Source organism: Barbus barbus (assembly GCF_936440315.1).
Source record: "Barbus barbus genome assembly, chromosome: 46".
Taxonomy (NCBI): Eukaryota; Metazoa; Chordata; class Actinopteri; order Cypriniformes; family Cyprinidae; genus Barbus; species Barbus barbus.
This window is the reverse complement of record NC_136724.1, coordinates 8,372,018-8,395,244: the sequence shown is the minus strand read 5'-3', so window position 1 is coordinate 8,395,244 and position 23,227 is coordinate 8,372,018. Positions and strand designations below refer to the sequence as shown.

General features: G+C 37.7%; 1 protein-coding gene across 2 annotated transcripts in view; it reads left to right on the top strand.

Annotated features, from left to right (window-relative positions):
• Window positions 1-23,227, top strand: part of LOC306864924 (metallophosphoesterase 1-like) — a 146,310-nt gene that overhangs the window by 3,987 nt on the left and 119,096 nt on the right. For both annotated transcript variants that reach the window (XM_079409221.1, XM_079409222.1), the window contains exons 3-4: window positions 21,201-21,304; window positions 21,723-21,803. In XM_079409221.1, the coding sequence (XP_079265347.1) occupies window positions 21,201-21,304; window positions 21,723-21,803 (185 nt within the window). The remainder of the gene's footprint in view (window positions 1-21,200; window positions 21,305-21,722; window positions 21,804-23,227) is intronic.

Genomic DNA, 23,227 nt, shown 5'->3' with positions numbered 1-23,227 from the left:
CTATCTTACTTTCACTCTCTGTTGTTTAGAGTGATAATATATAACTTAATTCCCACCATATTTCTGGTATTATCTATCAAACTAATCTAACTAATTTGATCGTTCACTTTTTAAAACCGTGCGTGCAGCGCGTTAGCATTTGTTAGCCGGTTAGCTTGTCACTCGCGGTTCCATTCGCGTTTCTATCCGCTCCTATTATTGTTTTCTTTTTTCTCGCTCCGTTTTTCATGAGTTCATCAAACAACAGTGGTAAGCGAATCATTCTTCAATCATGGTGAGTAATGGCTTCTTCTCCTGCTATTGTTGTTTGCACTGTTTGCCACATGTACAGTTCATCTGTCTCTGTCGACGACTAGGGATTCACATGTGATAAATGCAGGGAAATAGTTAAGCTGACAGAGAAGATTTCAGAATTAGAGACACGCAGCCAAACTTTAGTTGAGGACAGTAAGAATGTGAGGGCTGTAGATACCGCTTTGGATGCGACTAGGTTCCGGTAGAGCCCGTGCAGCAGGGTGACTGTGAAGCGGCCTAGTCGCGGGTCAAAACTCTGGTCTTCCGTTCCGATCAAAACATCAAACAGGTTCTTCCCACTCAGTGACACACCCACTGAGAAACCTGATGAAAGTGCAATGGTTATTGGCGATTCTATTGTACAGAACGTGAACATAGAGACACCAGCCATCATAGTCCAATGTTTACCGGGAGCCAGATCGCCAGATATCTTGGCAAATTTAAAAGTGCTGGCTAATGCTAAACTTAAATTCAGTAAGATTGTTATTCACTTCGGCGCTAATGATGTTTGACTTCGCCAGTTGGAGATCATTAAAAATAATGTTAAAGAGGTGTGTGAACTTGCAAGTACGATGTCAGACACTGTAATATGCTCTGGTTCCCTCCCTGCTTACCGTGGCGATGAGATTCATAGCAGACTGTCGTCACTCAATGGCTGGATGTCTAAGTGGTGCTCCATGCTCCCATCAATCTTCCATCTTCACCAAGGTTACTCTTTGCGAGTCGTTGCATTGGTCTTTCCCTCGTTGGCAAGGGAGGGTCATTACTAGCACGCCCTTCATCCCTCACTTCTTGCTGTGTGGGATTGTTGAAGCTGGTTGTTGTATTTTGAGGTGAGAGATTTGGACCAGGTATCACTTTGCAACCATTTTGCTGATCAATGCAAGATTCTCCCTTAAGATCATTACTGCACATTCACTGGTTCTTAATGGTGGAGCAATCCATTCCCTGGTCTTGGTAGAACTGCTGTAACCTGCAAATAGAAACCTTCACACTTTTTGTTAGTGATTTAATATTCAGAAAGACAATATTTTACCCTTTTGAGACAGAATCGGCTCCATCATGATATGCTGAAAAGTGAAAGTGGAAAGAAAGTTAGTTGTGGGGTGGACAGAGCAAGCTTGCTTGTTTTGCCTTCCCATGTTATGCGCTGCACAAGTGTGGCACTGTTTTTCTTTCTGCCACAACAATAACCTAGGTATTGACCAGGAAACTTAGCCATATTCATCCATGGTCATTATTTTACTGGGCATTTTTGCCCTGTGGGCCCACATATTAGAATTTGCATACAGCTGTTTTGGCAAAATAATTGATTTGCCTCAGTGTCTCGTCAGACACCTTCTTTCACTCCACAACACCATCATTCATACTTTTTCACACTCTTTCACACTCTCCTTTTGGTCAAAAACATATTGTCTTGAGAGTTTAGCTGATTGTGAAATGAATGGTTTTAGATTGCCACAGATTTCGAATATGATAACATGACTTTTCTTGTTAGACTTTACTGAGTATAGACCTGGCAGCATCCTACACAGTGTCTAAATGTTATATGCAACTGGACAACATCCGTCACCATAAAGATTAATTTAATACAGCAGTATAAACTTATTTTTGTTTGTTCTCTTAACAAAATCTAATAGATTAATTGGTTTAGTATAATTGTTTTAGGCATTGTGCAATTGATAGAATCAATTGTAATTTTTAAAATGTCCCTTGTGTGTGTAAGTTAAATTTTAGTCATATATTTTTATTATTGGTCATGAGCTACTTTGAGAAGAGGATTGGATATCTCCGCATAATTTAGGATCCATTGCCAATTTTCTATCTTGTCACTCTCAGCGATGACAGTATTTGTGATTTCATGATTTTGGACCATTGGAGTTAAATTTATTTAGTGTTACATTCAAACAAACCCTTGTCCATTATTATTAAACAAAATGGAGTGACCAATATTTTTATTTTATCTGCCATATATTTTCAATTAGACATCTTGTTTACTCTTTTTTTGTTTTTCATTCTTTCCCATTGTTGTCAATAATTCAGTTGTGCATTTTCCCCTAGTTGGTTAATAAAATTAACCCTCACTATGCCAAATCCAGCTTCATTTTTATCTGATTGGTGAGTCAAGCACCGACGTCTGTCTGTCTATCATAAGACCTTCTAAATTTGCCTTTTAGAATTCGATTGAATAAATGTGTCGAATGTTTAATCCCTCATGGGATTCTGGTATAAGTATAATGTTTACCAGCATATGTAAATGCAAATATACATCTACTCTCTTCTGCTTGTGGAACACTGAAGTAGGCCGAATAGAGATTAGATTTTGCATCAGGAGGGACATTCGTCAGTAGCGTGTGTGGGTTTGGTACCTCTGCTAGCATATCTTCTACTATTTCATTGATTGTTCGTACGTCATGCATAAGACGCCACCTGTTGTTGTCTGCTTTAATCACAGGCATAATTGGAGTGTTATAATAACTAGTTTTTTCTATTAATACTCCTGCCTTCACTAACCCTTCAATAGTGTTTTTTATACCTGGTTCAGCATCAGGACGCAAAGGGTATTGCGATTTTCTGGGCAGACGTGCATCTGGCTTAAGTTGTACTCTCACTGGGTTTGGTGATTTTATTAATCCTATATCTGAGTCATGTTGAGACCATAGTTCAGTTGGTACCTGTCGTTCTACTTCTTTAAATAATTCAGTGTCAGGAGTGTCTATCAATTCAGATGTTCCAGTCATCTGCATCAGTTTCTTGTGACTAATAACTACTTCCTGAGGAATTCCCATCAAACTAGTTGCACAAAATTTTGATGTGATTTTTGTCAGCTGAGTGAAATATTAACGGCTGTTCTGTTGGTTCCCATGTGCTTTGTTCTGCTTATTTCATCATTGGTCCTAAATCTTTTGCTTCCCAATTATTTCCTACATATACTGCAATATGTGGGACAGAATCAGTTATATTGAACCTTTTTTTTAGCAAATTCACAATCTGGCATATTTAAAGCTGCTCCCTGTTTACCTATTATTATGTACTTTGAGACTATTTCAATTTGGTTTCCTTTTCTTTCTTCCTGCCATTTTTGTTCTACTTTTTGATCTCTTTCGGGATCAAACATCATTGTGCAATGAAATTCTGATTTTGGTATCTGTGCTTCTGGTAACTGAGCTTCAATAAACTTTCCCCATTTATTGACTGTTTGTCTCACATCTTGTTCTATTTGTCCTATCCAATAAACATTTGCTTTTGGCTCTACAACCATCATCTGAGTTTCTACTCCAATTGTGTCTATATAGACTCCATCTGGAGAACACCACATTTGTAGTCCCAATTTACATAATGCATCTCTCCCTAACAAATTAACAGGAGTCTGATTTGACACAAGAATGGGCATTGTTATGCTTTTATTTTTGGTTTGTAGACACACTGGAGCTGTCATTGGAATTAGCTGTATAGGGATGTAACGATTACCGGTTTGACGATAAATCATGATAAAATTCCCCACGGGTAGTATTACCGTTTCATATTTTAATTATCATTAAAACTGTATTTGATTACCGCGATCTGAACATCTCAAGATAAATAAATACTGTCCAGCATAAAGCAGAGTGTAACAGTGTCACGATCGCTCGGCAGCAGTAGTTTCATTCTGAGTGAAAACAGGGCGGAAAAGCTGGGAGGTTTTAAAAGAGTGCTGAGGGAATTATACAAATATATCAGTGAATTAATTATATGAATGTACCTCTGAAGGATCTGACTGTCTTCAGAAACGATTCGATGGCATTTTGTTTTCATCTTAGCTCCATGTAATACCTAAAGGAAGTGTTCTTAAACACAATACTGCTTTGTTCGCGGAGTTCAAGGGGATCAGCTGTAATTCAGCTTTTCCATATAAAGCGCCACCTGCTGTCAGAGAGTGGATTTACAGACACTTATTTACATTCAGCCTGTGTGCAGTTTCTGTCTGGCCAAAAAACGGACCAAATTTGCATGCCCTGCCGTAAATTTTAACCGGTTGATGAAAAACAAGTTTATGTGGATTATACACATTTAAACAATTCAGATAAGCTATATATAATTATTTATGGAGCAGATAAGTGGATAGAGAGTTGGACTTGTAACCTGAAGGTTGTGGGTCCGAGTCTCAGGTCTGGCAGGGATTGTAGGTGGGGGAGTGAATAACCAACACTCTCTCCACCCTCAATACCACGATTGAGGTGAGACCCTTGAGCAAGGCACCGAACCACCAACTGCTCCCCGGGCACCCCAGCATTGGCTGCCCACTGCTCCGGGTGTATGTTCACTACTGTGTGTACACTTGGATGGGTTAAATGCAGAGCACAAATTCCCAGTATGGGTCACCATACTTGGCCACACACCACTTCCCCCCTCCCCTTCCCCTTATTAATCAATTATCATTTTGACTTAACTCTTTTCTTTAAAGGCTGAAATGTGTCCCCTTTATATGACACTTTTTCAAAGCTTTATTTGAACATTTACATTATTTATTTGAACATGCCATTAAACTGGTGTCAGTCAAGTTGTCATTTAAAATCCAGACCTCATTGGTAATGTTATTGTTTTAGTTATTATGCAAACAAAAAGTCATTTTATTTGCTGTTTGTTGATTTTTAAGTATAAAACTTGGTGAAGTGATTTATGTTTCGGTACTTTTTGAACATCTCAAGCACATTTTAACAATACCGTGATAATACTGATAACTGTGATAATTTTGGTCACTATAATCGTGATGAGAAATTTTCATACCGTTACATCCCTAATGTATTTGTCCCGAGAATCCTATTATCTTTGCGAATTTTCCAGACAAGGGGAGATGTAATTAATTATAATTTGTTTTTATTTGTCACATACACAATTATACAGAGTATAACCAGCAGTGAAATGTGTGCTCTGCATTTAATCCATCCAAGTGTACACACAGTAGTGAACATACACCCGGAGCAGTGGGCAGCCAACGTTGCGGCGCCCAGGGAGCAGTTAGGTTTTCAGTGCCTTGCTCAAGGGTCTCACCTCAGTCGTGGTATTGAGGGTGGAGAGAGTCTTGGTTATTCACTCCCCCACCTACAATCCCTGCCGGACCTGAGACTCGAACCCACGACCTTCGGGTTACAAGTCCAACTCTCTATCCATTAGGCCACGACTGCCCACAGATGTGAGGCATAATTTGTATTTACACACATATAAACAGCTCCTGTGTCCAACTTAACTGGTGTGTCTTTTCCCTCTATCTTTATTTGCAGAATAGGCTCTTGATCAGCTTTAGTTGTTAAAATTGGATGCTGACTTTCCCCTGTAGGATTCTCTGGGCACCCCTAATAACCTTGATTGGGACCTCCTCAAGGGTTTACTGGGCCCTGTAATAGACCACGGGTGGGCTGCTGCCAACCCCCCCCCCCCCCCCCCCACCCCGAGGTGGCTGTTGCCATGGATTGGTAGGACAATCAATTCTGTTATGTCCGAATTGTTCACATCCTCAGCACACTCCTGGAGGACCAGTATACGGCTTGCCTCTTCCTCTTTGTCCTCTTTGTACTGGTTTTCTTTTCTATCCCATTGTCTCTGGTTGTTGAGTATAGACATTAATGATGGGTACAGGAATGTGGTGTGCATTTGGAGGGACCACTGCAGGTGGGCTCGTCTGAATAGCTGCTTGAGGAGTATTTATTATAGACATCAATGACATTTATTCTGATTCATCTTTCTTTATTGGAGCTTGAAATTTTTTTCTTGTTCTTTTTTGTCAGTTCTTCAAGTTGTAACTGAGTAAATTTTCTCTGTAGCTCTTTCTCTTGGGTCTTGAGCCTCTGTTTATTTTTTCTATGCTGCTCCACTGCATGGGTCACATGGTCACAGAACTCTATGTGGTTGGATTTTCTGCTTCCCCCAGCTGTTCTCCCTTTAATGATTTAGGGTCTAGTCTGATAGGGTACTCTGCTCGCAGTGCTTGCCACACTGCTGGACGGAATGCATCAAAAACAGTTCCATCCATGTAGTGAGAGTCCACAGCTCTGTTTAGATTGGATGCCTGAAGAATTTCTTCCATCTTTGCTAGAAGTGCTTTAATGTCCCCCACAGCTAAAAGTTTGCCCGTATTTTCTTCTTCAAACACCTTTCCAGCCCCCTCATGAATATCTGGGAGGCGAGTGACCAGCCCCTCGAGGTCCTGTGAGGCCCAGGGGACATACTGTCCCTGTGCACCCTTGATTAAAATTGGGAGTTGTGCAGCCAGTGGTCTTAGGGTCCCTTTTTCTCTGCCCTGTTCCCATTTTGTATCAAATGATTTTTCACTTTCATGCACATCCTCACTACTGTCAAACAACTTATTTCTCCCTCTCTCTAATTTATTTGCCTCTTGTATTTTTTTGTATTTTTTTCTTATTCTTTAATTTTCTTCTTTATGTCATCTTCCATTACTACTACTTGTGCTTCAATTTCCCTATCTTTTCTCCTCATCTCTTCTAACACTTCTTCATATTCCGTTTTGCCTTCCTGGTTTGTTTTCATCATTTCTAATGCTATGCGTGCCTGTCTATTACAATCTTTCGGCAAATATCCTTCACTTTCTTTTCTCAGTCACCTCTTTGGTTTCACATCTGGTTCCTTTTTTTCTTCCAACTCTACGTGTCCTTCCATCTGCATTTCTCCCAATACATCTACCGTTCCCTTAAGAATTTGTATACTCTGGGGGCAGATATGGGGGTGGTTTAGAAAACAACTTTTCCTTTTTCTTTGTTTCTTTGTCTGCCTCCTTAAGCATTCTCCTTGCCTGTTTTATACTTTTTAAAGCATCATTCCCTTCCTTTTTAAACATTGCTAGCACTTCGTTCTCTTTTTCCCTTTTTGCTTCTCTCCTTTCTTTTCTTTTTTTTTGATACTTTTAGTTTTATAGTTTTTTATCAGAGTTTCCATTTCCTCACACAATGCTACATCAAATGTCCCTTCTCTTGGCCATTTTGTCATCATATTTTTAGTTCTCTTCTGCCATTTGTTTGAGACCTTAATTATCAATTCTTTACACAATGGATATTTTAATCCTAATAATTCCACCAGAGTGGCTGCCATACATTTTCCTATAATCTTACATTCTAATATTTAATACTAGAATTTAACTTAATTTAACTATTTTAACCAATATTCTCCTCTTTATTTTGTGACCTGCATCTTTAAACCTAGTTTTTTATTCTCTCTGATGCATGTACACTTTCTGTATGAGTTAATAGTTTCACTCAATATCCAAAACTACTAAAAATAATATTTATATTTATTTTTACTTCAATTCTTTTGTCCACCCTTATAGGTTGATTTTATTTTATTTTTATTGTTTTTATACTTTTTTTAACGTAATGCCTGATCTCACTTCTGTTGCTTTGATTTCAGAAATGTTGTCCTTTTTTATCACACAGAGCTCTAAAATGTATAAACATATAAAAGATCTTTATTGATACAAATGTTTCCTAATCACATTCACTCCTAGTCCCTTTATTTATAGGGTTCATTCTTTCATTCTGTGCCCCTTTATTTATAGGGTTCATGCAGTCAATCATCCCTCTCAGGCGTGGCACTTTTACCCACCCAATACGGGATTTATTTATTTTTCATACAACCTCAATCATTCACGCAGACACAAACACAGACACAGACAAGACTACACTATGCTCCTCTAGATCTACCTGCGTCAGTACTGCTCACTCTTTTTCTGATGCACCTCCTCAACACAGAAAAAACAGCACCCTGCAGGATTTTTGCCTTATCCTAAGGACTTTGCGCGCTTTCCTCTACTTTATCTGCTTAACGTTTAATGTTATCCTCAAGGACCATTAAACAATAAACACAGACCATTGCATGCAATGTATATCTGCTCAACGTTTACGTCATCCATCAAAGGCCCTCTTGACAGTAAACACAGATTTTTGCATACACAATCTGCCCTAATTCACTGCTATCCATCAAAGGCCCTCTTAACAGTAAAACAGATCTGTGCATGCAATTATTTCTTCTGGAATCAAACCCCCTTTCTTTTCTTTTGGTTCTTTAAATTTGGAAGAGCAATTTTTAAGAGTTCTTACCACAAAGGGCAGCCTAACAAACAACACAAACCAATTATATAAGCAAAAACTGTTTACCTTGTAGTGGCCACTTAATTTGTGTTGTCTGTCAAGCAAGCCCAAGTGGTCCTTCACCCTCTGCTCCTTTCCATCCTGTTCGTGACGCCAAATGTGGTGGTTTCCCTTCTCTCTGAAGAATCACTCTCAGAGCCTTGTGGGGTTTTGATGCCAGAAAATAGACTTTATTATAACAAGAAAATAAAGCCGAGAAGTCTTCTGCAGAAAAGTTCTACTAAACGTTCTCTGAGATTCTCTTTATATAGTCTTTCTTCTAGGAGTGTTCAGAACATTTCATACATGTGCATTTTTCCTTTTTTGGCAATATTCCTTATACATATGTTCTTTCCCTAGAGAGAAGGGGCTCCTAGACGTGTTTAAGGAAAGAAGCCTTCTTTGTATTTCCACATATGTTTTCCATCATAAGGGTCTGAACCTTCCATCCATGCGAGCCCTTAACACACAGGCATATGCTTATATTGGAAATATAACTTAATACACAAGTGGTTAAATTCACATTAATTATACTTGATTAATTAATATTTTGACTAATACAAATCTTCTACAAGGACTCATCTGGTTCCCGTGGTCTTGTCCCGATGACTGTCTAGGAGACAAGGTCTTCACTGGGGATCTGTCTCTGGGGCTCATCTAGTTGTCCTGGTCTCTGCTGACACTCAGGGCTGTAGAGTAGAGGTCTGCATTCCCACGGCTGTCCCGCGGGACCCGACCAGTCTTCTTGTGACATGGGATTAAATTCCTGAATAAAAACGTGGCAGTAACTCTGGTCGGTAACTCTGGTGCAATTTGAACGGGAGCGGGCGGTCTAACAAGATCCCATTCCCAACGTCCTTTCAGAACTGCATATCTGTGCTTTATTCAAACACCGGTAGAGCCTGCACTCGACTGTTATGCACGCACTGCACGCATGAACCAGTGCTTCATTTTATTTGCGAGATCTGTGCGCAGCATATGCATAACGATGCTCAGAGCAGGCTGTACCGGTAGTGAATATACAGCCCGCAGACAGAACAGGCAGGTTGATAAAGATGGACCAAAGTGTGGATGCGCAGTCCTTGAAGAACTTTCAACTCTGTTTTGTTTATATTTTGCTTATAATTTTAAATGACAGATATCGAATTTATTTATTTTTCTTCTGCGATACTTTTCCTAGGCTTGTTTACAGCAAGATGTTAAACAAATTTAGTATTTTGACAAGACAAATAAAATTATAATTGGCCATTTTTGTACAGCCTACATTTTTTTCCCTCTGCGGCAATTGTTCGTATTGTGTTGTAAAGGCTAAACAAATTGTATCCTGACAAGATGAATAAAAATAAGGAATGCAATTTTTGTACATATTTTCTCTGTGACACTTTATTTCCTACTGTGTTGGACACAAAATTCGTTTAACATTTTGCTGTCAATAAAAGACTTGACAAGATGAATAACAAATACAATTTTGTGCAGACTACACTTTTATTTGTTAGCCTATCTCGCTTTCTTTCAGTAGAGGAAATTTAAATGTGTGATTCTGGAAATGAGATCTAAATTTAGTGGGAACGGTCGGGTCGGGAAGAAAATTATACAAAGCGGGTGAACAAAGAGTGAATATATCGCAGGAGGGTGCGGGATATAACCTCGCGGGAGCGGGCGGGAGCAGGACTTAAAAAACAGTCCCGTGCAGACCTCTACTGTAGAGGTAATCTCTAGGTGCTGATCCACCATCTGGGCTGGATACGGACTGGATCCGGGTGACTTTAGCATAGATGCCATTGTTCTTACGATGGAACAAGTACATCGGGTGTTATGGGAAATGTTCACGGTTCCAGTTGACCTAATTAATGCAGCCTATCAATCCTTTAATGAATTTGTATATTAGAAATGTATTAGTGTTTTATGTGTAAGCCAGGTCAAAGAAATGGGTCATTAATCTAGATTTAAACTGACAGAGTGTGTCTGCCTCCCGAACAATGTAAGGTAGATTATTCCCAATAAGTCTAGCTCAGTTTAATTTAAATAGTATCTGTGAAATCAAATTGACGATAATCGCTAAAAATCAAGAGTCCCCAAGTTGCCAGAGTTTTGAGAACGCAGTAGACGTGGAGGACTGAAATGCGGTAAGAACTCGCTCAAGTACTGAGATGCTGAACCATTCAGGGCTTCATAAGTAATTAGCAAGATTTTAAAATCTGTATGATGTTTAATAGGGAGCCAGTGCAGTGTTGACAGAACCAGGCTACTATGGTCATACTTCCTGGTTCTAGTAAGAACTCTAGTTGCTGCATTTTGGACCAGCTGGAGTTTGTTTATTAAGCGTGCAGAACAACCACCCAATAGATAATTTAAATAGTCTAACTTTGAGGTCATGAACGCATGGGAATGAATGTTTCTGCATTTGATATAGAGAGCATAGGTCGCAATTTAGATATATTTTTGAGACGGAAAAATGCAGTTTTACAAATGCTAGAAACTTAACTTTCAAAATTAAATATTGCTATCAAATAGCACACCTAGGTTCCTAACTGGTGACGAAGAATTGACATAGCAGCCATCAAGAGTAAGACAGTGTTCTAGGTTATTACATGCGGAGGTTTTAGGTCCGATAATTAACACCCGTTTTTGTTTTTTTTGAGAGTTAAGAGTATTAAAGGATTAGTTCACTTTTAAAAAAACTTTTGCTGATAATTTACTCACCCCCATGTCATCCAAGATGTCCATGTCTTTCTTTCTTCAGTCGAAAAGAAATTAAGGTTTTTGATGAAAACATTTCTCAATATAATGGACTTCATTGGGACCCAAACGGCTCAAGGTCCAAATGACAGTTTCAGTGCAGCTTCAAAGGGCTTTAAATGATACCAGACGATGAATAAGGGTGTTATCTAGCGAAACGATCGGTCATTTCAAAAATAAATAAAAAAGTTTAAGTTTTATAAGCACAAATGCTCGCCTTGCTCTGTTCTGTGATGCGCGTTCATGACGTCACGTAATACGCAATGACGTTGAAAAGGTCACGGTTGACTTAGGCGGAAGTACCGAGTCAGTGTTTACAAATGTGCGGAAGGAGGACCATATACACATATTCAAATGTCTTTGTGTCAGTTTATCGTTTAAAATGCCCATTTCGTGTGCGTATCCTGGGTGTTTTAATATTAAAAAGCCTCGGTACTTCCGCCTACCTCAACCGTGACCTTTTCCACGTAATTGCGTATTACGTGACGTCACGAACGCGCATCACAGAACAGAGCAAGGCGAGCATTTGTGCTTAAACTTTTTTATATATATATATATATATATATATATATATATAGTGGGTACGGAAAGTACACACTCTTTGTTATATTGCAGCCATTTGCTAAAATCATTTGTTATTTTTTTTTCCTCATTAATGTACACACAGCACCCCATATTGACAGAAAAACACAGAATTGTTGACATTTTTGCAGATTTATTAAAAAAGAAAAACTGAAATATCACATGGTCCTAAGTATTCAGACCCTTTGCTGTGACACTCATATATTTAACTGTGCTGGTGCTGTCCATTTCTTCTGATCATCCTTGAGATGGTTCCACACCTTCATTTGAGTCCAGCTGTGTTTGATTATACTGATTGGACTTGATTAGGAAAGCCACACACCTGTCTATATAAGACCTTGCAGCTCACAGTGCATGTCAGAGCAAATGAGGTCAAAGGAACTGCCTGAAGAGCTCAGAGACAGAATTGTGGCAAGGCACAGATCTGGCCAAGGTTACAAAAAAAATTCTGCTGCACTGAAGGTTCCATAATCCTTAAATGGAAGTCGTTTGGGACGACCAGAACCATTCCTAGAGCTGGCCGTCCGGCCAAACTGAGCTATCGGGGGAGAAGAGCCTTGGTGAGAGAAGTAAAGAAGAACCCAAAGATCACTGTGGCTGAGCTCCTGAGATGCAGTCGGGAGATGGTAGAAAGTTGTAGAAAGTCAACCATCACTGCAGCCCTCCACCAGTCGGGGCTTTATGGCAGAGTCGCCCGACGGAAGCCTCTCCTCAGTGCAAGACACATGAAAGCCCGCATGGACTCAAAGATGGTGACAAATAAGATTCTCTGGTCTGATGAGACCAAGATAGAACTTTTTGGCCTTAATTCTAAGCGGTATGGGTGGAGAAAACCAGGCACTGCTCATCCCCTGTCCAATACAGTCCCAACAGTGAAGCATGGTGGTGGCAGCATCATGCTGTGGGGGTGTTTTTCAGCTGCAGGGACAGGACGACTGGTTGCAATCGAGGGAAAGATGAATGCGGCCAAGTACAGGGATATCCTGGACGAAAACCTTCTCCAGAGTGCTCAGGACCTCAGACTGGGCCGAAGGTTTACCTTCCAACAAGACAATGACCCTAAGCACACAGCTAAAATAACGAAGGAGTGGCTTCACAACAACTCCGTGACTGTTCTTGAATGGCCCAGCCAGAGCCCTGATTTAAACCCAATTGAGCATCTCTGGAGAGACCTAAAAATGGCTGTCCACCAACGTTTACCATCCAACCTGACAGAACTGGAGAGGATCTGCAAGGAGGAATGGCAGAGGATCCCCAAATCCAGGTGTGAAAAACTTGTTGCATCTTTCCCAAAAAGACTCATGGCTGTATTAGATCAAAAGGGTGCTTCTACTAAATACTGAGCAAAGGGTCTGAATACTTAGGACCATGTGATATTTCAGTTTTTCTTTTTTAATAAATCTACAAAAATGTCAACAATTCTGTGTTTTTCTGTCAATATGGGGTGCTTTGTGTACATTAATGAGGGAAATTAACTTAAATGATTTTAGCAAATGGCTGCAATATAACAAAGAGTGAAAAATTTAAGGGGGTCTGAATACTTTCCGTACCCACTGTATATAAGCAGAGGCTCTATTCTTTGTTTTGGCATATTGCATGTTCAGATATTCATACAATAAAATATTCTGGGGGCCATTCAACTTTTGTGAAAAAAAAAAAAAGTTGGCTGGCAACTTAAAAAAAAAAAAAAAAAAAAAAAACTGTCTGGGAATGAGTTAATCAAACAAAAACAGCAGACAGACTGAATGAGAATGCAAAATCACTCTTTGACAGTAGGCGGAGCTTATGGAACAGTGGCAATATAGTGTTTCCTTGGTTACCGTTGTAAACAAAGCAGTGCTGCACTTATTAATACCACTATAGGCTATTTTTACACCGGTGCGTTTTTGTTTCAAAATTTATAACTTTTGCTACAGTTATGCCTGTCATTTACACTACAGCATTTTCGACCCTCGAAAATGGAGATTTTTGAAAACTCCGGGGTTGTGTTTCAGTATAAACAGACCAAATTGAGACTTTTGAATATGATGGCATGGCTGCCCACATTTCCTCTGCATATTCTTGAAAATTGTGTAAATGAATGGAATAATATTAACATCATACTTGTACCTGCCCGTGACTAACAACCAACTACCTGTTTACAGTTTTACGCACATACCCAGTGTGTATGAATGGTCCTACATTTTCTCTTGTGTAGTGTGGACGGCGATCGTTTCTGAAACATGCTGTTTCAAAATGAAAATGCACTAGTGTAAACAGGGCCTTGATATGCATTATACAGAGGCAAGATAAAAATAAATTACCATCTAAACTTTTCTGAAGATAGTCAGTTCTACTACATACATATAGATACATACATATAACCCCCCAATCCCCAATTGTAACGTGATTAGTTTAACATCACAACCAACTTAAATCATCACACATTTTTATAAATTTTCAACCAGCTCAGGGAGCATTGTTACATCTCTACTTTCATTCATTCTGTAACATTACGTGAACACTCTGGAGTCTGAGGGTGTTTAGGTCCTAGAGAAGTTTTGACATGCCCTGACATTTGTGCTTTTTTCAGTTTCTTACAAACATATTAATGATTAAAGTCTGATTACACTATATTTAGTACAAATTGTGCTACAAATAATATGTAAGCAGCATGTATGTACAAGTTTGTATTTTTGAGAAAACAATGCCTAGTTAGTGAAGAAAATAAGGCCCTAATACACATACAACACATTTGTTTATGACTTTTGCGAGTTGTATGTGGAAGACTAGGATTTTGCTACAAAATGGTGTGACAGTTCACAGAAAACATTGTACAATTTGTGTTAGTAAGGCCATATGTGAGGGAGTGACAATGAATATTGATGTTAGAAACAAAACCCTTCACCTAATGGGCCATTAGTGTGGAATGTGACTGTAAGGCATGCAAGAAAGAATGTGAAGAAATTAAGAGAATAGGATTTTTGATTGTTTGTATTTTATTTACAACACAATATAATATACATAATGAAGGTCAAAGTCACATTATTTAGCACACTTGTCTAAACAGAAACTTAAACAGTCACCATTGTGCAATTGAAACAGTTCCTGTTCAGCTGGTGAAACTAGTAAACCATAACTGGTATATCCAGCTGCTGCTTTCATGTAGAATATCAGCCCAATGCAGATGAACATCTGATGTTGGTACAGCGGCATTTGTGGTGCTGGTATCTGGTCACTAAAAAAAAACAAACAAAAAAACCCATCAGTGAGCATGTTGATATCAGGAGCATTAAGTATATTAAAACATGATTTTGTAGACACATAGACATACGCATGTTTGTATACTATCATACAGCACAAAAATGGCATTTTATATCAGAGAAACTAGCTAAATGTCAAGCACATTATAAACATCTACTTTTGAGCATTTATTCACAGAGTATTTCACAATAAAAATTGGTCTGAACAAAAGCATCCTCCAAAATTAAGATGCAATGAAAAGTTGCCTATCATATTTAGAAATGTTTCATTCGATTTCAGACATTTTAGTCTGGAATAATAGTTTGGGGAAAACCCAACTAGTAAAATTATAAAAAATACGTGTTACAATATGTCACAATAACACGTTAATTAATGCAAATAAGAAAGATGAGTTGCTGGAAAAAGACGCACGTCACATCATATTCTTCTTCTACGGTAAATACAAGGTTTATTCCGTGCAGTGTGTCTTCTTTCAAAAATGAAAAGTAGCGTAGATGAACATGATGAATCTCGCTGCTTTTTTATGGATGATTACCGTATGAATAGCCAATGTTGCTCATGGATGTAACCACATTTACAGATAATGGGCTCAGACAGAAAAGACTGTACCTCTCATTTGTTTCATACAATTTACTTTATCAGAGAATATTTCTTTTTGATATGACTTAATTTAAAAGTAGAGCCTTAACACTTTCTATAGACACATTTCTCGTGTTTGTGTGTTAAGCATTTACTGAGTTTATTATGTGCTGCATTTAAGAGACAAGTTCATGGAGACTGAGATTGCAAAAAGTGCACCCTGTTTGTTTTCTTTATTTTACAAAACCACAATGTTTTGTTGTTATTGGAGGTGTACACAAATAAAAGTAGACCCTTTGCAGTTTTGAATTGTTACATTTATCTGTATGATAAAAAATGACAGAATAATTTAAGTTCTTTTCACCGTTATCAGGAATAAAATAAAACAATGCGCCAGTGATTGTGCAACAGTATATTTACATTGTTTAAGGGTAGTTTAGGGTATGGGTAGGTATATGGGCACTAATGAAGTCTCAAACCACATGAATATGACGGTGTGCTACCAAAAATCGGACAATTTTTCAACAATTTTATTGTTGAATTATGCTACCCACTGTTTTAATGGGAGGCAGGGCCGAAACGATTAGTCAACACTGTCGACAATAAAAAATGTCTACAAATATTTTTGTTGTGGAGTAGTCGTTTGATCTCATGTGACCTAAAGCCTGGGACAGACAAAGCCAGCCTGCTGACAGTGGTGGACAGTAAAGAAGTAAAACTACTTCGTTACTGTCCACCACTGGCGAAAGCCAATAATGGCTGCATCTGAAAGCTCTAAAATGAAGCCTTCGGAGGCAGCATTAAGGTAGGAAGGCAGCAAGACACGTCCGAATCCAAATTCTGCTTTACTTACTGTCTCCGGAGGTACCTTCTTCTGAACAAATTTTGAAGGCAGCATAGATGTATCCTTTGCTGCCTTTGATATCCCACAATCCTGTGTTCCATTCCGTGACGGTTGAGCTAAGAAAAAAAAATTGGCATCTGAAAGTTGCGTTTGGTGGTCAGTTTGAGTGTAAATGTATGGTGTTATTTTACTGCCAAATGTCGAGAACGCATTTTTGTAGCGCGAAAGTAGATTAATATAATGCTCGCAAGCAGATTTCCTTTGCTCTCGCACAAAACCCGACACACGCTCTCGGATATACGCTGCTCTCGTGCAGAGAGAGTGCGCACACTTAAAACGTGTCTCTCCTCTCGCTCTTTGTCCTGTGCACTCGCACATCTCTCCGTGCTCTTGCGCTAGATATTAATTCTTTTCACACCTGGATTAAACGTCAAAAGCAGGGCTTGAAAACGAAAAAAAATGTCAATGGGTTCACTCCGAGCAGAATCGATATTTTAACGTTTCCGTTCCTGCTTTCCTCTGTATTATTACCGTTCCGAAACCGGTTTGAGTAGAAAAATTGTTTTTTTTAAATTGTCTTTGCCTATAATAATAATAATAATAATAATAATAATAAAGCACTGTGTTTTCTTTACACAAAAAGAAAAATAAATAAAAACAAAATACAGAAAGAGATGGTATCTTAACCCGCTGCGCTAATAGGCTATACAGCATCATCTTTTCTAGATTTTTACATTTCTAAATGTAGGCTACTAAACAAAATAAAAAAATCTATTAATGCTTTAAAGACATTAAAGAATTTTTTAAAGATGTTTGATAACCCAAAGATAAACACTAGGGATGTGCGCTACGACTAATTTGACTGTCGTTTAAACGGAAGTTTTGTATCCGACTAGTCGACTAATCTAAAAGCTAGAAACCCCCAAAAAATGGCAAAAAAAAGTGTATAATAGCCTACACTTGAAATACTTAAATCTTTGAAATCACACTGTCAAATCCCTCAATTAATTCTGCTAAAAATAGGTCATGATTATGCTTGCCTCGCGTTATCATCATTTAATATTAGGCGGTCTTTAAACAGAAAAAAATAAAGAGCATACACTCAACAGAGCCCTGCACGGCCCTCAAATTTAGGCCCTAGCCCGGCCCTGGCCCGAGATGCTCAGGCTCAGGCCCACGTCCGACAGCTTATCAGAATTTCCGACCCGACCCCTTTTTTTCCCCCTTCTCCTAAAACAGTTTATACTACTGTTTCGGCTATTAAAATAGTTCCGTTTTGTGTGTAATGGCAAAATTATTATATTTCATTTAGTTTTTTTATTAAGTTAATTTAGAAAAACGTTGGGAGCATTTTTGTTCATTAAATAGCCTATACGTTTTTTTTTTTTAAAGTAACGACCAAGCGGCCAGCGGCATGAGCTGATCATAGCCTATGTATGATAAATTTAGCCTTCTCATATCATCACAACTTGCCTAAAATAAAATCTATAGATATACTAAAACAGTTCAAGTATATAACAATGTTTAAACGTTAAACCTGCTATAATAATAATGTGCGCTAGCCTATATGTAAGTTTGTGCGGAGAGTGGAAGCTAAAGCGCGCTCTGCAGGACATGGAGGCACCAGCAAACACTTGGATTGCTTTCAGTGGAAACAAATTAAAATAGCCTACGCCGTCATTTTTTGTTTGTTTGATAAAGGTAAGAATAATACATTATTCCGACCTGTAAAGGGTCTACTTGTATTTGTGCGCACTCACAATACCAACAAAAAGGTAGTTCTTTTATAAAACAAAGAAAACAAACATGATGTGCTTTCTGCCATCTCGTCTTGAACAGGAGCGCTTCATAAAAATTAACGAAGCTGAGCGAATACATGCCTCACAGACATGATAAATATATCTATAGAAAGCTTTAAATTATCACTTAACGAAATAAAAAATTGAAAACAAAAACTCTTTTATTATAATCTTAATCATAATCAATAAAGATGCATTTCTCTCTAAAGGCGCGTCTAATGAGGAGACGGTGAGTCAGGATCAGCAACTTCATCCTTGCGACACGGACTCAGAAAACATTAGTTTATTAGTAAATAGTTCAAATATCTCCTTTCTGTTTCCTGCAGACACATTCATGGTTATGTTTGCTGGGGTTTTGCAGCAAGCTTTAGCCTATTGCGTGCATTTGAACGCAGAACTATTCAGCTGCGCTGAAGTCACCTGCTGCTGCTGCGGGACACTAAACACCATCGAGCTGCTCTCAGTCGTGTGGTCTCCTGTTGTTTCCACCAGCGTGGTGATTTTTTTTTTTCATCACTAATCGATAGATGTCTACAATATAAAAATAATTTTGCAGGGCTCTAACACTCAACATAAACCGGTGCATAGCTTATTTATTCAGATCGGCTGGAGCAATGCAGAAATGGAAAATCAATCAATAGACTGACAAAATTCTTCATTTTCATAGTTAGCCAACATATAAAAACAAAAGTAAAAAAAAAATAGGAACGTTTATCAAGGAATAGCATTAAAATGGCTTTAAAAAATTTACTTCATGTTGGCTATATTGTCTAAAAACAAAAGAATGCTAGTTTTACTTACTCCATGCACATTTGTTAACGTGGTCTGGCGAAAGACTGGACTAGACGATTCTGCACTTGAAAAAAAAAAAAAACTCACTCGGCAGGAACTGAAGTCACAGGCACGCAGAGAGTTTCGAAAAGAGCCTGGAAATCCCGCAGCACCACCGAAGTGGGTCTTTGTTTAGAAGAATAGATCGCGTGCATGGGATCACGGACCGCAGCGACGTATGAAAGATTGACATTGCTGGCTTTGGCTAGCCTCCAAGCTAACGCATAGGTCTTTCGTGTGGTCATTCTAAGCTCGTGAAGTGAAGACAAGGCATGAGAGGTCTGAGGTAAAAATGTAGTTTCTGCCCAGATATGCTTTTAAAAATATTTAAATATTTTGATATGTATTCTTTTTCAAAAGTTTTATTTTAACTTATTTAAAATGTTTTAAAATGTAACGTTAAAATGATGGTAATTTGAATGATAGTTTTTTTTTTTTCTCTCGTGTAATCGACTATTGTTTTCAGTGTCGACTAGTAGGAGGTGTACCGTTTAGTCGACTAGTCGACTAGACCCGCACATCCCTAATAAACACAGTAATTAGTTTCTCTCCACAACAAATCCTCTAAACTTAAGGATAGCCTATAGGCTATAAAAACGTCATTCCAAAAACAAATTAAAGGTGAAACTGATGCCTACCTCTCTCACTCGGCACGAATCCAAATGTTTCCATATTCTCGATGTATAGCCTACTAAAATATTGTTTATTGGCTTTTACTTTCATCGAAGCACCGCTGGTGTGTAAGATCTGTTGAATCCATCTTATACTGACGTCGGATAAACGCTAACGCCGGTGTTCTGACGATTTGTGCTACCCTGTCAGATTTTCCATTAAAACAGATTGTAGCAGAATTCATTGCCATTGCGACTAGGGTTCACAGCTGAGCGTGGGCGGGCATTTCACTCGCTGGATGCGTCAGCATCACATTTGTATAGTCTGTAATACTTGAATTCGTGATTGGTTGACAGCAAATTTAAAATATTAAATGGAACGATAAAATAACGTTATTAACCGGTTAATGGCCATTTCAAATTTTCGATTCTGTTCGGAACTATAAAATTTGATTTAGTTTCTGTTTCCGGTTCTGTTCCAGTCAAAATTTCGTTAGTTTCCGGTTTTCGTTTTCGTTCTCGTTCCTTGAACCGGTTCAGAGCCCTGGTCAAAAGTTATCAACCAGTCAGATTTTTCTACGACTGACCCCATGAAAATACTAGGCCTATGTGAAGAGGGAACTGATTCTGGAATTTCTCTACAATTTAATAATATTTAGTCATATTAATCAAATGTATATTAGAAATGGCTAGGAATCGGGTGCTTGGATGATTTATAAAAAAACAAAAAAAACAATAATTTGGTCAAATCCCTCTGAGCGTTTTATCTAAAAAAACAAACAAACAAAAAAGTATATTATTCTTAAAGTTCATGTGGCCATACATGTATTGTGTACTTGGGTTGATATATATATATATATATATATATATATACACACACACACACACACACACACATATATAATACATATATATATTTAAGTTTATAACACTATATTGCCAAAAGTATTGGGTCACCCCCTTCTAATAACATGTTTGACTACTTTAGTCATTTCTATGAGTACAGATCTTAATGTTTAAGCATATAATGATATTCTAGGGAATTGTGTGCTTCTAATTTTATGGCAACACTTTGGAAAGAACACTTTTCTATTCTAACATGACATAACATGCCATGTTGGTTAGTTTTTAAAAAAATATTTTCAAAATCTTTTGCATTAGATGAATCAGTGGGCACAGATTTCTAAATAAAGGGAATAATTTACAAATCCATGGGAAGATACAGTTTATAAAATCAGTGTACAGTTTTTAAACTGAATAAAGATGCAGAGTACATAAATCCTACTACTTGGCCATAGGTAAAGTCGATTTATTTTTAATGCTCTCTAATGGTTTCTCATTTTGACCAGTGAGATATCCTAAAAGTATCTAGTCAACTTCAACTTATGTATTCATTTGATATTCTTTATTTTTTAAACAATGTGCAGTATATGGCAGAAATCAAATGCTTTGAGATATTACATTTCAGAAGTCAAATGCATAAATGCTTCATATTAACATTTTGATCACTGACATCAGCCATTAAGACATGCTGTGTTAAGTGATGTGACTCTCCAATCAGGACTGGGAAGATGACGTCAGGCGTTTTAAACGGATCTTCCATCATCCTAGTGACACAGAGCTTGTGGTTCTTATTGGAAATCATGACATCGGCTTCCATAACGAGTGAGTTTGAGGGTTACAATTAACATTCAGGGCAAATGTGTGGTTCATGTTTATGATACAGCATGTTTTCACTGCTATCGTATTACAAAAATTGCATTATATTTAAAATATTTGGAGTATTGAATGATATTTAAAAATTTATAAATTTTTGGCTAAATTATGAATTCTTTCTTTGAAGTTATGTTCATTATTATTATTATTTTTTTAAAGAAATGTTTGTTTTTGACTTGAATGTGGATTTTCAAGTTTTAAGTTTTTTTGTAACTTGCTGTCAACATCATCTCAGATCAGCAAGACAGACAGGTTGTAGAATCAGATCATTGTACATTCAAGGGACTTTTAGCATGTGTGTGTGTGTGTGGGTGATTGATTTGACTAAGGTGTGGTTCCTGTATTGTCCTTCTCTTCCCTTTGGCAGAATGACTAAGCAGAAGTTGGAGCGGTTTGAGCAAGTGTTTAACGTGACATCAGCACGGATCCTCACCATTAAAGGAGTCAAGTAAGAATTATTAACTAGTTAAAAATATTTGTCAAGACAAACTTTAAATTGGCTTGACAAAGCCAGACCAGAAAGTTAAAAAAAAAATTTAAAAGCTAGAAGTTTAAAGGTTTTCAGTTTAAAGTAGTTTTAAAGAATAAAGATAGATGGCTGGATGGATAGAGTCTGATTATAGATAGATAGACCGATAGATTAGGTAGACTGGAGGCTGGAAGTGACTAAAACTGCAATTCATCAACTGGCCACTAGAGACTGTCTCCAAAAGACAGTCAGGCCCATAGACCTCCCATGTTAAAATGCCAAACTTTACAGCAGAAAAAAAAATGTTTACAGCCTGGTACAAAAATGGTTTTGGTCTATATAGGTAATTTTCCCCTTCATGACAACTGTGAGGGGGGTGAATTTTTGTGGGTGAACTCATCCGTTTAAATTATATTAAGCCTTAAATTTCTGCATAATCAAGGGTGTGGCCACTTGAGTGACAGGTGTCTGCCCTACAAAAGGCAAAAGAGTGTGAAACTGAGAAAAATGGCTTTAAAGATTTTTATTTGTCCAGAAAAAGTAATTATACTTTTTCTTGACAAATAAAATGTTTTTTTTTTTTTTTTGGCAATTAGATGTTTTAATGAAAATGATCTCAAACTTGATTTTGTATAACATATCTTTATTAAGTTTTTTGCATATTTTTCCAAAACAAAACCATACAGCATCTTACCCCACAACATACCCAGACAGGTTATATAAAAATAAAAAAAATAAATAAATAAATAAATCAGTCAGTCAGTTAAAAAAAAAAAAAAAAGAGGGGAGATAAATTGGAATAACGTACACTTCTTACATTCCGTAACTTCACACATCTAAAGCATCTTCAATATCTCCATTTTTGACAAAGTCTAAAAACACCTCCCAAATATACAAAAATTCAACAGGTTTCTTTCTTATTGCATATGTAAGTTTTTCAAGAGCCAAACATGTTATTACGTTTCTCAGCCAAAGTCCAATGGAAGGGCAAATGGTATTTTTCCAGCAAAGGGCAATGGAACGTCTTGCTTGTAATAGACACAAATCCACCAACTTTCTTTCCTTATTGGGCAAAGAGAAATCATCTTCGTACATACTCAATACACACAATATAGGGTTTAGAGGTATTGGAGAGGAAGTAAATTGAGAAACGTATTGAGTCACCGCTACCCAAAACTTCTGCACTTCCTCACATTCCCAAATACAATGGTAAAATGTACCTTGATACTTATTGCATTTGAAACACAGATCAGGGATATTAGGGTTAAATTTATTTAATTTTACTGGGGTTATAGAAGTTCTCATTACCCAATTATATTGTAAGAGTCTCAACCGAGAGTTCAAAGTCTGTGTTTGTGCATTTAAACAAATTGTATTCCAATCATCTAATGAAATATCCATAT